Source organism: Ascaphus truei, chromosome 1, assembly GCF_040206685.1.
Source record: "Ascaphus truei isolate aAscTru1 chromosome 1, aAscTru1.hap1, whole genome shotgun sequence".
In the NCBI taxonomy this organism is placed as follows: domain Eukaryota; kingdom Metazoa; phylum Chordata; class Amphibia; order Anura; family Ascaphidae; genus Ascaphus; species Ascaphus truei.
This window is the reverse complement of record NC_134483.1, coordinates 151,364,299-151,379,606: the sequence shown is the minus strand read 5'-3', so window position 1 is coordinate 151,379,606 and position 15,308 is coordinate 151,364,299. Positions and strand designations below refer to the sequence as shown.

At 40.7% G+C, this 15,308-nt stretch overlaps 1 protein-coding gene across 1 annotated transcript in view; it reads right to left on the bottom strand.

Moving 5' to 3' along the window:
- Positions 1-15,071, bottom strand: part of MPDZ (multiple PDZ domain crumbs cell polarity complex component) — a 119,736-nt gene extending 104,665 nt beyond the window's left edge. Inside the window, exons 1-7 of the mRNA XM_075589157.1 lie at positions 15,066-15,071; positions 14,164-14,379; positions 12,950-13,089; positions 4,885-5,098; positions 4,017-4,145; positions 3,285-3,494; positions 416-530 (exon numbers count right to left, since the gene is read on the bottom strand). Of these exons, the coding sequence (XP_075445272.1) occupies positions 416-530; positions 3,285-3,494; positions 4,017-4,145; positions 4,885-5,098; positions 12,950-13,089; positions 14,164-14,379; positions 15,066-15,071 (1,030 nt within the window). The remainder of the gene's footprint in view (positions 1-415; positions 531-3,284; positions 3,495-4,016; positions 4,146-4,884; positions 5,099-12,949; positions 13,090-14,163; positions 14,380-15,065) is intronic.
- Positions 15,072-15,308: the final 237 nt, after the last annotated feature.

Below are 15,308 nucleotides of genomic sequence, written 5' to 3'. Positions count from 1 at the left end.
TCAGCACAGGTGGCTCAATTAGTGGCTCAGTCTTCCTGAAAACCTGACCTGTTTGGGTGGAGGAGGTGTCTTGAGGGCTGGAGTTGAGCACCACTTATGTAAAGTACCATCTCATCAGTATTGTATGTAGTTTCAATAGTGTGGATGCAAACCAGACTTTTGGGGATCATTTTCCTTAATGTCCCCCACTCCCATTCTTCTCTTGTTACCTTTTAACCGACGCCTAATTGGGTCTGCATTGGTAATATTGCATTTCTTAGTCATTTGTATATAAAGAAAAGGAAATATTGTTGCCACAATGCTCTGTCCAAGTCATTTTAGTAGGTTAACCTGGTGATTTGTATGCATTTGAACTCGGGTGCTCAGCACTCAACAGTATTATCGACTTTGTGACTGGGCTATTCGAAAACCTTACCTAAGCTTTTATCACCAACATAGCCAGCAATAGTTATTCCCAAACCCTGAGCATTTTTCGCCAGCTTCACATCAAAAGTTTCATCTTCTCCGTATTGACTTGCTCCATCATTTGACTTTCAGATTAAAAGAAAGCGAGAGAATTATTTTAAAACAATGTAAAGCTTACTTAACAGGAAATTCATGTAACCTGATAGAAAGTTGTCTGATCCTTACTCTATTTAAAGGTAAACTTAGCAATATATATGGAGCGTCCAACAAAGTGAAAGCATTAAGGCATGTACTGTAATACAGTTTCAAATGTTTGCATTTCATAGTCTAAGATCTGTTTAAAAGCCTCAAAGTCCAATTTTGAACAGCAAGACAATTTAGCAGAAATATGCATTACATCCTAAAAGCCTTACAAAAAGCAATACAAAACAAAAAATGTTGAAATAATTACCAAGATAGGGTGATCAACACAGAACTAACTAATGGAGTTTTAGAAAAATGAAACTATTTGCCAGAAAAATTTTCTTTAAGAGATCCCTTTTTTGCCCTTTCCAACATTTTCTTTTTTTAAATCCAATTTTCCGTTAAGGAGATATACGCATTTGGATTATTAAGTGTCTGGAAGGTTAAAATTGAGCTCCCCTTGGAGTCTAGTAGGTTATCATGGTAACCTCAAAAGCTAGAGATTAAGAATATCGGGCCTCATGCAGAGAGCAGCGAATTTTAAAATTGGAGAGTTTAATAAAAAGTAGCTTTTTTGGAGAGTTTTCTCCATATGCAGAAATGTGCGAATTCTGCAATGTTTGTCATCAATGCGTGTGGCGAGTTAGAATTGGAGAGATGCGCGCTGTAAAAATGTGTTAAAAAAAAATCGCGCATTTTTTTCCCCCTTTCCTATAGGCGGCGAGCTCTATGTAATTGCCAACTTTTCTTGGCGAGGCAAATACTAGCAAATCGCGCCATTTTCTTGGCGCGAACAGCCGCTAGATGCCGTTCGCGGCTCTCTGCATTAGGAGAGTTTTAAAACTGGCGAGATGTAGGTTCTCGCCAGCCGCGCGGCGAGATTTTGAAAACGAAAAAAAAAATGGCGCGTTTTCCGTAACTCGCCATTTTCGGCAGTTTTGTGCGCGAATTTCCCCAAAAAATGGCGAGATTTGAAATAGCGCTGCTCTCTGCATGAGGCCCATCATGTTTTTTTAACACTAAAAAGGCATTACATATTTTTTGAAGTGAAACTTCTTTGCTGGCACCTACAGAGTTTTGATGGGAAAATTTCATCCGTTGTAACAAAAACGCATGACGGAAGTGAAGTCATGACGCAGAAACGGTCACGGGCCTCGCCGCATTCGCAGAAGGGTGCACGTGCCAGCGAGCATGCAGATACCTCAACGTTCCAGGCCGCACGGAGATTGAAGACAGCACATGCGCAGAAGAGGAGGCAGAAGCCGTGATTGTCCCTCGCATGCACTGGCTTAACGCGCATGCGCAGCAAAGCCCGGCACAGCGAGCATGATCAGTAGCCACCCAGCCACACTTGGAAGACTGAGACACAACACACACACACTGAGACAGGCAGGCAGAGACACACACACACTGGGACAGACAGACATACACACACACACACAGAGATACATCTTAGTATAAATATAAAAGTGCAAATAGCTAAAACAGGGGGTGTGTGCCAAGCACGCGCGCATTCTAAGTCTTTGCGTTTTGTCACTGAAATTGTGTTTTGATTTTTAATTAAAAACATCACCATCACAAACACAATTTGTGTGACAAAACAGTGACAAAAGACAAAGAAGATTCACTTAAAATGCGTGTGCTCGGCACACAGTTTTTTGTTTAAAGATAGGACATGCTCATGGGAAGATACTAATATGCTATCAGTTAAACGAATATAAGCTGCAATCGGGGGTGGGGGGCAGGAGGAAGCCAACAGTCCCGGGCGTGGCATTGAAGGGAGGCCAAAGCTGGACCTAATCCGAATTCAGATACTGTGTTCGTTTTTTTAAACTCACGCTCTCAAGCATTTGAAATGTTAAATGTTCGGGAGGTTAAAATTGAATTTTCCCCAGAGCTAAGAGCACTAACGGTTACCATGGCAACTTCAGAAGCTAGAAATAAAACAAAAAAAAAAGAATCATTTTCTTCACGACTCTGCCAAACTTTACTAAATCTTGTGATCCATGGTGCAGACAATCGAGAGACACGAATTCTATGTTAGAATCACATTTTGGAGCAGGAATAGAATATATAAGTAAACTATTAAAAGTACTGTATTGTTGGGTAACCTCCCTTCTGGCATGGTGTGCATCACAATATTTTCTCTTCCCACGTGTACCCTTAATTTTCAATCTGTAAAACTATGTAACCTTTTACCCTTTTTTTCTTTTCTGTATTGAAAGTCAATATATATGAAGCCAATAAAATGCAAATATATATATATATATATATATATATATATATATATATATATATATATATATATATATATATATATATATATATATATATTTATATTCTTTTAAAAGAGCAGGATGTGCTCAGGGGGCAAGATATTGTACTAATATTATATAAGTTAAACTCATATAGGATTCAGTAGGGTATTGCTGCTTTAGTACAAATCTAAATTCCACATTGTCCAAACCAGTTTACTCCTTAAACCTCATGGAAGTCTTGTTGTAATGACAAAAACATGCTGATGTGTCTTTATGACAGCAAATAAAAATATCACTTTGAGCACATTCACATGTCTCACACAGGTCTGCAACCCTGCTTTTAACCATTATCTCTTAGCCTACAAAGCTTCCAGTGCAGCCAGGGATTCTGGGTAATGACATGCAAATGAGCACTCAGTCTTTATTATACACACTTACCTGTGTTTCTGGTAGAGTTGGCAGTGATGGTGACATCTGAACACTGACAGAGACTCCTGCAGAGGAATCCTCCACTGGGTTTCTTGCAATGACCAGCTTTACTCTGTTCCCACATTGCCTCAAGACCTGGGCCACCTGTTCACTGCTCATCCCAGCAAGGTCAGTTTCACCAATTTTCAAGATATGATCCCCACTGTGAAGTCTGCCATGCTGAAGGAATAAACACAAAGGGATTTTTAAAGAACACATTTCTTTCTTTTCTGACTTGATGATACTCTTAATTTATATAGACAAATACAATATGCTTTGGATGTAATTTGTGATTTAATGACAGTACAAAACGTATCTATTTGGAAGTCACCAGATCAAAATAACAAACATATATTATCATTTCCTCTGTTTGCTGAAAAACAACAATAAACGCTACATTACAAAAAAAAGAGAAGTAGGTAACACAATATTAATATTTTTAATTCAAGGTAATCTGTGACCTGCAGCTGATTACAGCTCAGAAATGAGGGTCTCAAAATTGAAACATTCCCAATAAGAATATATATTTTTTTTTTTACAGTTCTTCAAGTATTTCAATTCAATAATAGAGTAATTAGCATTCAAGCATTGAAATATAAAGAGAAAATAAACCTTAAAAAAAGAGAAAACTAACTTAAACAAAACATTATATTATACAAACACTGTTTTTCACTCATGTCAATTAAAAAAAGATGAAATAACCTGATCTGCTACACCTCCTGGTAAAATAGTCTTGACAATAACTCCAGTTGATTTTCCTCCAACAATTCCAAAACCAAGCCCCGATCCATCATTCACCAGTTCTATGGTCTCCACATGCTGCCAGTGCATCTAATAAAACACATCATAAATAACACTGAATAAAAAGGAGATGAGAAGTAACAGCAATGCTATTCTATCACCTTGTATATTTAAAGAGCTATGTAAAAAGGTAAACTGATTTTCCAGATTGCACTAAATGCTAAAACCATTACATCTCTACAGAACATAGGATTCCTATGGTGTTCAAAGTCTTATCAGAATACTCATGTACTTTGAGAAAATATAAAGAAATTACATTTGACTACTTAATGGCAATACATCACTGGAGGAGTTTGTTTACCATCCGTTAGTCTTTTCTATAGGGAGAATTTACTTATGTTTAGCGGTGACCCAAAACTAGGAAACGTTAATGCCTAGGTTTACGCCTTAGCATACAACAATATTTTATAAAACGTTTAACAATTTAATTGGGTTCCTTAAACAAATGATATTACCCAAAAGGCAACAAAAATTACTTTTTCAGATTATAGGGGTACTAGGTACATTTTGTTATCTAAATGCTTAAGCACATGATGACATCTTAATTGTGTATTATCCATTTCCAATCTGAAGGCAAACTTAGAAAAGGAAATGAGGAGGAGAGGTCCCTTGGTCTGTTGAAAGGTAGGAGAAATCCTGCTCTGCAAAGTAACATGCCTTTTCTATAAAGAAAAGGTCTTAGTAAAAGGTTTATGTATACTACAAAGTATTTATAAATCTGGCAAGACAATACATTTTGTTATAATTGATGGTGGAAGTCAGTACTCACTGGGCTAGAAAGAGCGGAGACTGTGCTGGCATCAGATGGTGATCGCGATACCACAGGGCTAATCAGCTGAGGCAGGGATCCTCTAGCAACCACAAGCTGCACTTCATCTTGTGCTCTCTGGAGGATGACAATGGCTTGATGATGTGTGATTGTCTGATCAAGGGGTTGACCATTAATGGACAGGATCTGATCCACTTCCTTCAACCGTCCATCCCTACCATATTAACAAAATAAAGCATATACATTATAGCGATCCCTTTCCTGTTGATTGATGATGTGTGATTGTCTGATCAAGGGGTTGACAATTAATGGACAGGATCTGGTCCACTTCCTTCAACCGTCCATCCCTACCATATTAACAAAATAAAGCATATACATTATAGCGATCCCTTTCCTGTTGATTGTGCGGGATCAAGCCACCTGTCAATGTGACAGCTTAACCCTGCAGTGCACAATGGACAAGCTCACAGAGACCAGCAAAGGTGTTCTCTCTTATGTGAAGCATAAATGACAAGTAACAGTAACTACTTGGCATTCTCTCTGCTTTTCTTGCAAATATGAAAGATTTCAGAAAAAGAAGGCAAAGTCAGAGTAAGACACATATAAGAGCTATTCCCTCCACACGGATCTGCACTTCAGATACTACTGTTCCTCCTCTTAGTGCACATATAGTTTTAGCGAAAAGAAATCAACAGAAGTGAGACCCTGCAGCCTCGCACAAGTATCAAGAAAATAAGCAGATATATGCACAAATAACTAACACTACACTCATGAAAAAAAAACTTGTATGTGAATAAATCAAGGTTTTCTAGCTGTTTTGCCAGTAGATAAACGTACTGAATGTAAAAAAAAAAAAATGGAAGACTTTACGTATACACTTTTAATGTTCCAAACAATGAACCCCCATTGCACCCTTCTGTCACTCAAGGGGATAACACACAAAAAGAGAAAATTTAAACAACTTACCGTCATTTTCTTTTCCTGGAACCATGGCAGTGGGCACCTCAACTATGTGCACACTGCCATGGTTCCAGGGGAAAAAAATTACGGTAGGTTGTTTAAATTTTCTCCTTTCCTGTTCACCCTGGCAGTGGGGACTATGGGGACCGTAGGGACATACCCCAGCAGTATTATTTAGGGAGGGAAAACAAAACCCAAATGCCAATATCAGTTTCAACCATTTTATTGATTACATTTTCCACTTTATTTTACTACAGACTATAACACTTTTCGCCCAAAGCTTGCGTCAGCTGAAGCCTGAATGTCCAATCTGTAATACTTCATAAATGTGCTAAATGAAGACCACACTGTCGCTTTGCAGATTTGTCCTGGTGATACCTGTGCCTTAAATGCCCATGAAGTGGCCATGGCTCTTGTTGAGTGTGCTTTTAAATTTAAAGGAGGATTTTGTCTTTTGTTTTCGTATGCTTTCCTGATACATGATACAATCCATTTGGATAGTCGCTTTGGACGCTGCTTGCCCCGTCCTTGGTCCTTCAGGAATGATAAACAGTCTACCTGACTTTCTTATGTCCTGCACTCTTTCAATATAGGTTTTCAAGCACCTTATTACATCAAGGTTATGCAATCTCTCTTCCTGCTTGTTACCTGGTTTGGGGCAAAATGAAGGAATTACAATTTCTTGGTTCATATGAAATTGAGAAACTACTTTCGGCAAAAAATGATATACTGGTCGCAACACTGCTTTATTCTGGTGGATGACCAGAAACGGTTCTTTACAAGACAAGGCTTGTAATTCTCCCACTCTCCTTGATGATGTGATAGCTATCAGGAATTTGACCTTCCATTATAGTAACTTTAAGGGTATTTGATCGATAGGTTCGAAAGGGTGCATAATGAGAACACCCAGTACCAGTGACAGGTCCCATGTGGCACTCTACTCTTGACGTGTGGTCTTAACCACTTGACCGCTTGTAAAAAACAAATAATAAGTCTCCCAGTTTCTAGATTCTTCTCTAACAGTGCCGACAATGCTGAAAACTTGCACCTTCAATGAACTGAGGCTCAGTTCTCTATCAAACCCTTCCTGTAGAAACTTTACGAGCATCACAGTATTTGGAGGGAAAAAAAAAACTTTGTCTCCATTTCACACACCAGTCTCTGAAGCATAACCAAATTCGATTTTTTCCTTGCTTCCAACAAAGTTTTTATTGTTCTATATGAATATCCTTTTTCTCACAATGTCTCCCACTCAATCTCCAAGCCGCCAAGACCCATTGTATGGGGTCTGGGTGATATACTGGTCCTTGTTGCATCAGTTCCTTGATATTTGGAAGATGCCACGGAGTGTCTATTGCCATGTTTATGAGATGGGCAAGCCATGGTCTTCTCGGCCAATATAGTAGCACCAGTATCACTTCTGCTTGATTGCTCCTGATCTTCCTCACTATCTTTGAAATGAGAGGAATTGGAGCAAACACATATGCCAGATTGAATTGCCACTCGAAACTGAGGGCATCTGTGTGACTTGCGGTGGGATGAAAATGCCTTGCGCAATAATTCACCACCTTTCTGTTTTGGTGAGTAGCCATCAGATCTATCTCTGGCTATCCCCAGCGTTCTACCAACCGGTGGAATACTTGGTTGTGTAATGACCATTCTCCTGGGTGAATCAGGTTGCGACTGAGAAAATCTGCTGTAATATTTTCCGGCCCTGGAATATGTACAGCTGTTATATCTGTAACAGCCTTCTGCCCATGATAGAATCTCTGATGTTAGACTCAGTCTTTTGCTTCTTGTTGCTTAGCTTTATATTTTACCACAGCTCTGTGGTCTGACTTTATTTGTACATTTCTATCTTTGACCTGGCTTTGAAATGCTTCCACTGCTTTCTGCACTGCCTTGAGTTCCAGCAGGTCTGATGATAACTGTTGTTCTTTGGTTGTCCAAGAACCCTAAACCAGTAAGTCCCCCAACTGGGTTCCCCAACCTCCGCTGCTTGCGTCTGTGGTGATTGTTACTCATTGTTTCTGGTGCAACGTATGTTCTTTTAATAGGTTATGTGTCTTTTCCTACCATCTTAGTTCTCTCTTTGTGTGTGGGTATATGTACATTTTATTTCTTTCATCTTTGGGATCTCCGTTCCACTGTTGTAAAATATTTTGTTGCAATGGTCTCATGTGTAGACCTGCCCATTTTACTACGTTTAACGTTGAATTAAACTTTCCCAGGAGTCTCATGCAGTCTGCTGCTGATGATTTGTTCGCTGTTCTGAGCATTCTTTGTCTGAATTCCAATATCTTGGATCCTTCAGTACGGCAATCGCACCTCTCCTTCCGCCATGTGAAATTCTACTCCCAGGTATTTTAGTGACTGTGTTGGTATTAGCTTGCTCTTGTCGACGTTTATGATACAGCCATGCTGTTCTAGAAAAGACACGACAATGTTTGTCCAGTAGCAGTTTTTCTCTTGTGATTTGATCAGGATTCGTCTAGATATGGATAAATCTCCACACCCCTTTTCCTTAATTCTGCTATCAATGGGGCTAACACCATTGTGAATGTTCTGGGAGACGTTGCTAGTCCAAACGGCAGAGCCGTATATTGGTAGTGTTGTTGATTTACTGTAAATCTGAGAAATTTTTGATGTCTTTTTGCTATAGCAATGTGTAACTAGGCATCTTTTAGATCTATTGATATCATCCAATCCTTTGGTTTTACTTCCTGAATGATGTTTAATTAACACACATTCCCAGCTAGCTCAAACTCCCACCACATGATGAATATATATTTATGTCAACCAGAGAGCTACTGAGCGTGGCAATTGTATACAAGAGACAGGGGGTGCCCAATGCTACATCCCATTGACAAAACATATATGATGAAAAGTATAAAGTAAAATACTTCAATAATAATCATAATATTAAATACTTGGTTATTTAGTTAACCCTTTGGCCAAAGCGTCATAAGCCTGCATATCAACGCCAAGGTGTAACCAAATTAATGCAGGTCCTACACTACACTACACTGTGAACCCTTCCTTTTACCTTTGTAAGAGGGGAAGAACCATTACAGGTCTTGTTCCTGCAGCAAATGAAATGACCTCCCAAGTTAAAAAGGTGAAGGAGGAGGAGTGAGCTCTGGGGGGAGGTGCCACAGCCTCCAACTGACTGCTACCAGTCAGACTTTGATTAAATCACATTCCCAGCTACCTCAAACTCCCACACCCACCACATGATGAATATATATTTATGTCAACCAGAGAGCTACTAAGCGTGGCAATTGTATACAACAAGAGACAGGGGGTGCCCAATGCTACATCCCATTGACAAAACATATATGATGAAAAGTATAAAGTAAAATACTTCAATAATAATAATATTAAATACTTGGTTATTTAGTTAACCCTTTGGCCATGGGATGTAGCATTGGGCACCCCTGTCTCTTGTTGTATACAATTGCCACGCTCAGTAGCTCTCTGGTTGACATAAATATATATTCATCATGTGGTGGGTGTGGGAGTTTGAGCTAGCTGTTAATGTGTGTTAATCAATGTCTGACTGGTAGCAGTCAATTGGAGGCTGTGGCACCTCCCCCCAAGAGCTCACTCCTCCTCCTTCACCTTTTTAACTTGGGAGGTCATTTCATTTGCTGCAGGAACAAGACCTATAATGGTTCTTACCCTCTTACAAAGGTAAAAGGAAGGGTTGACAGTGTAGTGTAGTGTAGGACCTGCATTAATTTGGTTATACCTTGGCGTTGGTATGCAGGCTTATGACGCTTTGGCCAAAAGGTTAACTAAATAACCAAGTATTTAATATTATTATTATTATTGAAGTATTTTACTTTATACTTTTCATCATATATGTTTTGTCAATGGGATGTAGCATTGGGCACCCCCTGTCTCTTGTTGAATCATGTTTAATGAAATTATTTTGAATTTTCTTACCTGTAAATAGGTATTTACTGTTCTTAGATCCAATACTGTTCTGCATCCTCCTGATGCATTTTCTATCAAGAAGATTTTGGTTTAAATGCCTTTTCTCATCTGTCTTTGAGGAACACTTGTTATTACAGTGGCCTGTAATAAATCCTTCAAGATTAAATTCATTTGCTTTATTTTTTCTTCCATCTGAGTATATTTTGTTCTTAAAAATATATCCCTTCTTGGAATGTCCTTGAACTCCAGGTGGTACCCTAAAGAAATGACCTGTAGTACCCACCTGTCTTTTATTGATTGGGCCCATGTCGCTTCGAATTGGTTCAGTCTTCCCCCAACGGGAAGTCGCTGGACACCCTGACCTTCATGAGAATCTACCTCTGGCAAATGACGCTCTCCCTCTGCCGCCATGAAAAAGCTTATTCTGTCCGACTCTTCATGACGTTTGCCTTGAAAACGGTTTTCCAGGACGATATGTTCTTGCTTCCCTATACTGTGTCCTTTCTGGCTGATAGAATGTAGGGCTGTATCTTCTATTTATACTCTCGTGGTAAAAACGTACTTTTACCTCCTGACGCTTTATTTATAAATCGCATGCAATTTAATCCCAAATAGGAATTCTCCTTCAAAGAGCAAGTTACATAAAATGTTCTTGGAAGCTGTGTCTGCCATCCAGTATCTGAGCCATAGCACTCTTCTTGCTGTTACTGTACAAGCCATTGACTTGGCTGCCAGTCTCACTGCATCCAGCGACGCTTCCGCTATGTAGTCCGCTGCCCACTTGATTTCTGACAACGCCTTCAGAACAGACGCTCTCTTTTCTCCAATGCTTCTTCTATATTAGCAACCCATATCCGCATTGCTCTTGCCACTGATGTCATTGATATCGCTGGTTTGCATGCTGTACCTGCGATTACATACCGTATGTCTTTTTTTAAACACTATCCATCTTTTTATCCATTACATCCTTGAGGGATGCTGCATCTTCAACTGGTATAGCTGTTTTCTTGACACCCTGGAAATTGCTGCATCAATTTTAGGACTGACTTCCCAGTGTTTTACCTCTTCTTGTGAAAATGGATAGATACATTCTATTAAACGTTTTGGCATATTTAGTTTTCTATCCGGCTGTGACAATTCCATCTGTATCATCTCCTTGATCACTTGATGAATTGGAAAACATCTGGTTTTCTTCTGCCTTGTCCCGAATAATTTCTGATTTTTTAACCATTTCTTCCTTATCCTCTAGCTCCAATGTTTTTTTTGCCTTTATAAGAGGGTCCACCATTTCTAAATCAAACTCTGATTCTTCAGTTTGCATTTCTTGCTCTGATGAATTACACTACCCATCTGACACCTGGTAACACATCAACTCTGATTCGTGTGATGAGGAATCTCTTACTTTATCCATGCTGGTCTGAGACCTTGCTCTCTTTTGCGGTGTCTTCACGGCTTGCTGCAGTGCAGAATCAACACTTTGTTTTACTGTATCTTCCAAGCTAGAAAAGTACTCATCTGCTCATTTGACTCTGTTGCTGCAGCTTTAAGGCTGCACAAAGCTTCTTGCCCTCGATGGCTTTGGTCCCGCTGCATCCAGACGCGCGCGGCCGCGCGGAAGCAGGCCACCAGCCCCTTTCCTCCAGTCTGGAGGTCCCCGCTGGCTCCTTCCGGCATGGCTGACTGCGTGCTGTGATGCGTCAGCCAGCCGGAGCTACAAGGAGCTTGTGGTTCGGCGAGTGTCGCGTCACGTGACACGCAAGGGAACCAATCACGGATTGGATCCCAGCAGCCAATCCGATTCCCCCCTTCTCCGATCCCCCCCCGTTCCGATTCACCCCCCCCCCCCGTGTATATTTGCCTGTGTGTGTATGAGTGCCTTTGTGTGTGCGTGTGTGAGTGGGTGAGTGCCTGTGTGTGTACTTCCCTCTGTGCTGTTCGCCCCTGGGACTCCTGGCTTCAGAGTGTGAGGGGCTCCGGGAGTGAGAGAGGGACCGACAGGGGGGGTGGGGGTACGACAGCACGAGAGCCCTCCTTTCAAACCATGCCCCCCCCGCTCAAACCATGTCCCCCCCCCCCCCCCGCTCTGGCTCCCGCTCCCTACAGGCCGCAGGTAGCGGTCAATTGCCTCTCAGCGCGCTGCCTGCATGCAGTGCGGACGCGCTGACTGAGGGAGCGGGGCCTTAGCCTAAGGCTGGCTTTTCACATGCACAACACTTCGGTTTTTTTTTTAATCAGCTTTTTTCTTCTGATGCAGGGACTCTACTGTCCCCTTAGAAGTTTCTTCCTCTGGTTGTATAACCATAGAACTAAAGTTAAAAAATTCAAATCTATTCCTTTAGTTCCTGCTATCAACTCTCTTAAATCCTTTTGTAGAACTAATCTAAGGACTCACCTAATATTTGTCAGCGACCCTTTACTTCCAGCAGTGTCCATGCTGGCTTCCACACTCCTTTCAGCTTTTTGGAGCTGATTTCTTCTATGTACCGAGCGTTACATGCTGCGGCTGCTTCAGGCGCCTCTCACACACTGTGTTCCGTCGCACAGTGACGGCAGCCTAGTCGGAGCTCTGGACCCTCGCACGCATCCGCCGGTGGGACACAGCGCGCGCTCACACGTTAGAACATGCACACGCTATGCTCTGCCCGAGACGCCCGGCTTGTCTCCCCACATCGCTGCGTTCTTAGACGCCTGTGCGGTATACACTGAGCCTCCATTGCTCAAACAGCCCTGCTGTTCTGCCCCAGCGTTCCGATACGCTTCCGTGGGACTGCCCGGTCGCGCAGGCCTCTGTCTTGATACCCACCAGGGCACGTCGATCGGAGCTTCAGGGACAAGAGAGGTTGAGATTCCCTGGCTTTACTGTACTAATTACAGTCAGGTGAGTCCTTTTTAACAAAATAACAAAACCTGTTCCTAGCTGTAGGACCGGAAAAAGACTAATCTGCAGGTAAGTGGGAGGGGCCTTTATGGCCTACCTGCAAGAATTCCATTTCATGTCCTACTAAGCTGAGGATGGAGTTAACCCTACGGTGTCCACTGCCAGGGTGAACAGGAAAATAGCAACTTGTCTTTGGCGATTGTCCATTCATCAGAGCATATCATCCTTGCCTGAAAATACTAATGCGAGCACACTTTTAGTTCTGCATTATAACAGAGATCAACTTACCTATGTGCAACACTGCCTTCTTGAATCTCTTGCACAAATATTCCAAGCTCACCTCGATTTTCACTTTTCAGGCCCACCACACTAAAACCCAGACCACCACTGGGAGGTTTGACCAGATCCAGTGTTTCTATCTGGCGACCCTGTTCAAAACCATAGAGTAAAGGAAATATTGAAAGCAGATTGGTTAAGATGAATCTGTTCGAAAAATACCTAGAACCTCTTTTTTTTTTACAACATTCTTTTTTTCATGATATAGCCTGCAATGCAATATAAATATGCGAGGCAGAGGACAGTTCATTAGGCCAACGTGCCCGGAGACAAGTTTTAGATCAGCCTCACAACTGGAATGCGCAGCACACCCTAAATTCGGGAATTAGTGAAGAATCCTAATACAGTGTGGCAACAATAAAGCCACCATCAGATATTTTCTGATAATATAATCAAATTTGTGTTGAAACATGCTGTACAATACTGAAATTATGCTAGAAAAGTTGTCTCTATACATATACAATTTCTTTGATTTACCCTGTACAGCAGGGGTGACGAATTCCAGTCTTTAAGGGCCACAAATATTAGGGATATCCCTGCTTCAGCAAATTGAGCCACCCGTGCTGAAGTAGGGATATCCTTTAAACTTGGCCTGTTGAGGACTGGAGTTGGCTACCACTGCTGCATATGATACATTGTCTAATAATAAAATGACATATTGCATGTGTGCTTTTATGCTTCTAAGCACAGATCAGTTATTATAGTGAAAACATAAAAACAACAACTTACCAACTATATTTAAGATTACTTTGGCTTTGCAAGAGACATTTTGCTAATATACTCTAAGGGAGAGGTCTTTAAAGAGTGGTAATTTAATAAATATCTACATGTAAAAAGTTTCAGTTTTAATAGCACCTTAATAAAAACAAATAATTCTACAATCCATAAGGTTTTGTCTAGCTGTTTTCATGGTGTTCCAATTGTAGAACTCTAACAAACATATTATATAGCCTAAAATTACGTAACAGGTGTAATTGTGTAGCAATCAAATCTGACTAAACTGATCACTAAACTACTGTAGGTTTAAGTGTTAATAAAAATAATTTTGCTTGTTTACCAAGCACAACAAAAAAGATTGGTAATTTCTGGGATTCAAACCAATTTCACAGGCAGTTTTCTTTTAGATTCTGTGTTAGAACATTTCATGCAGTTAGTCATATACTTACTTGCGCCATTTGTTTGATAATTTGATCAAAATCGTCGCTGTCTTGTTTGCCATTGGTTTGAGTAGTGATAGATCGTGCAGCTGTTTCTGGCGAGTTAACTGGGCTACCATTCTGCTGAGCCAAAGCTTCATGTTGTATTGCTGAAACAGTGCTGGAACCATACGGAGAAAGCTGCAAAAGGTCTGTAACTGATGACAGAGCCGGTGTCACATTCACCTGAAAGTAATTTAAAAGCAACAAAGATTGTCACTTCTAAACTGCAACAGTACAGCTGTTCCATAAAATACCTGTGTGACTCTGAGAACAGGAAAGTTATAAAGTTAGGTTACAATTTATGTGGTTATCACTGACACCCATATATCATATATACAGTACAAATAATTTACAAGTCTGTCATGTAGAAACTTGCTCCTGGTCATTGATACAAAGCTCTTCACAAATACTTTCCAGATTTTATTTATGTTCCAAAGTTTTTTTTGTAAAAGAGCAAATATTTGAAAGCATCAATTCCTATTTAATTTTAAAAAATTCCAGATTTTAAGAACAATAATGGGAATAGGATGTTTTTATGTCCAATGTATTGCAAACATATGTGGACGTTTCGACAATGTGTAAAGTTTTTTTTAAAAATACCCATATTTCCTGCCCATACATTACAAATCAGTCCTTTATGATTAGAAATGTTAGCTCTTATGATAGATCTTTTGTAATTATTTGTTGGAATGTCCATGCTTAAAGTATATAGATGTAGCAGACATTAGCTGGCATGAGTCAACACGTGCAATAGTGTGTTAGCCCCACCCCGGGTTTGACCCAGAGATTACGGGTTTTGACCACGTATTTTAGTGCTCCGGGTTTACCTAGTAAACCTCTGGGTGGCGTCGGCGTCCTCCGAGTCCTACCGGCATCTTCCCCTGTAAGTAACTCCCGCCAGTATGGCCGCACGGCGTCAAATGGTGCCACATTGTCATGTCAATGGGAATGCTATTTGACGTCACTGCATCACATGACGCCTGTTGCCATGACAACGGAACGCTACATGATGTTGTGGTGTTGTCATCACAATGTGACGACCAATTGTCATGGCAATACGGCGCCATGTGATGCCGTGCGGCAATATTGAAGGGTTGCAGCGGGAGATGTCG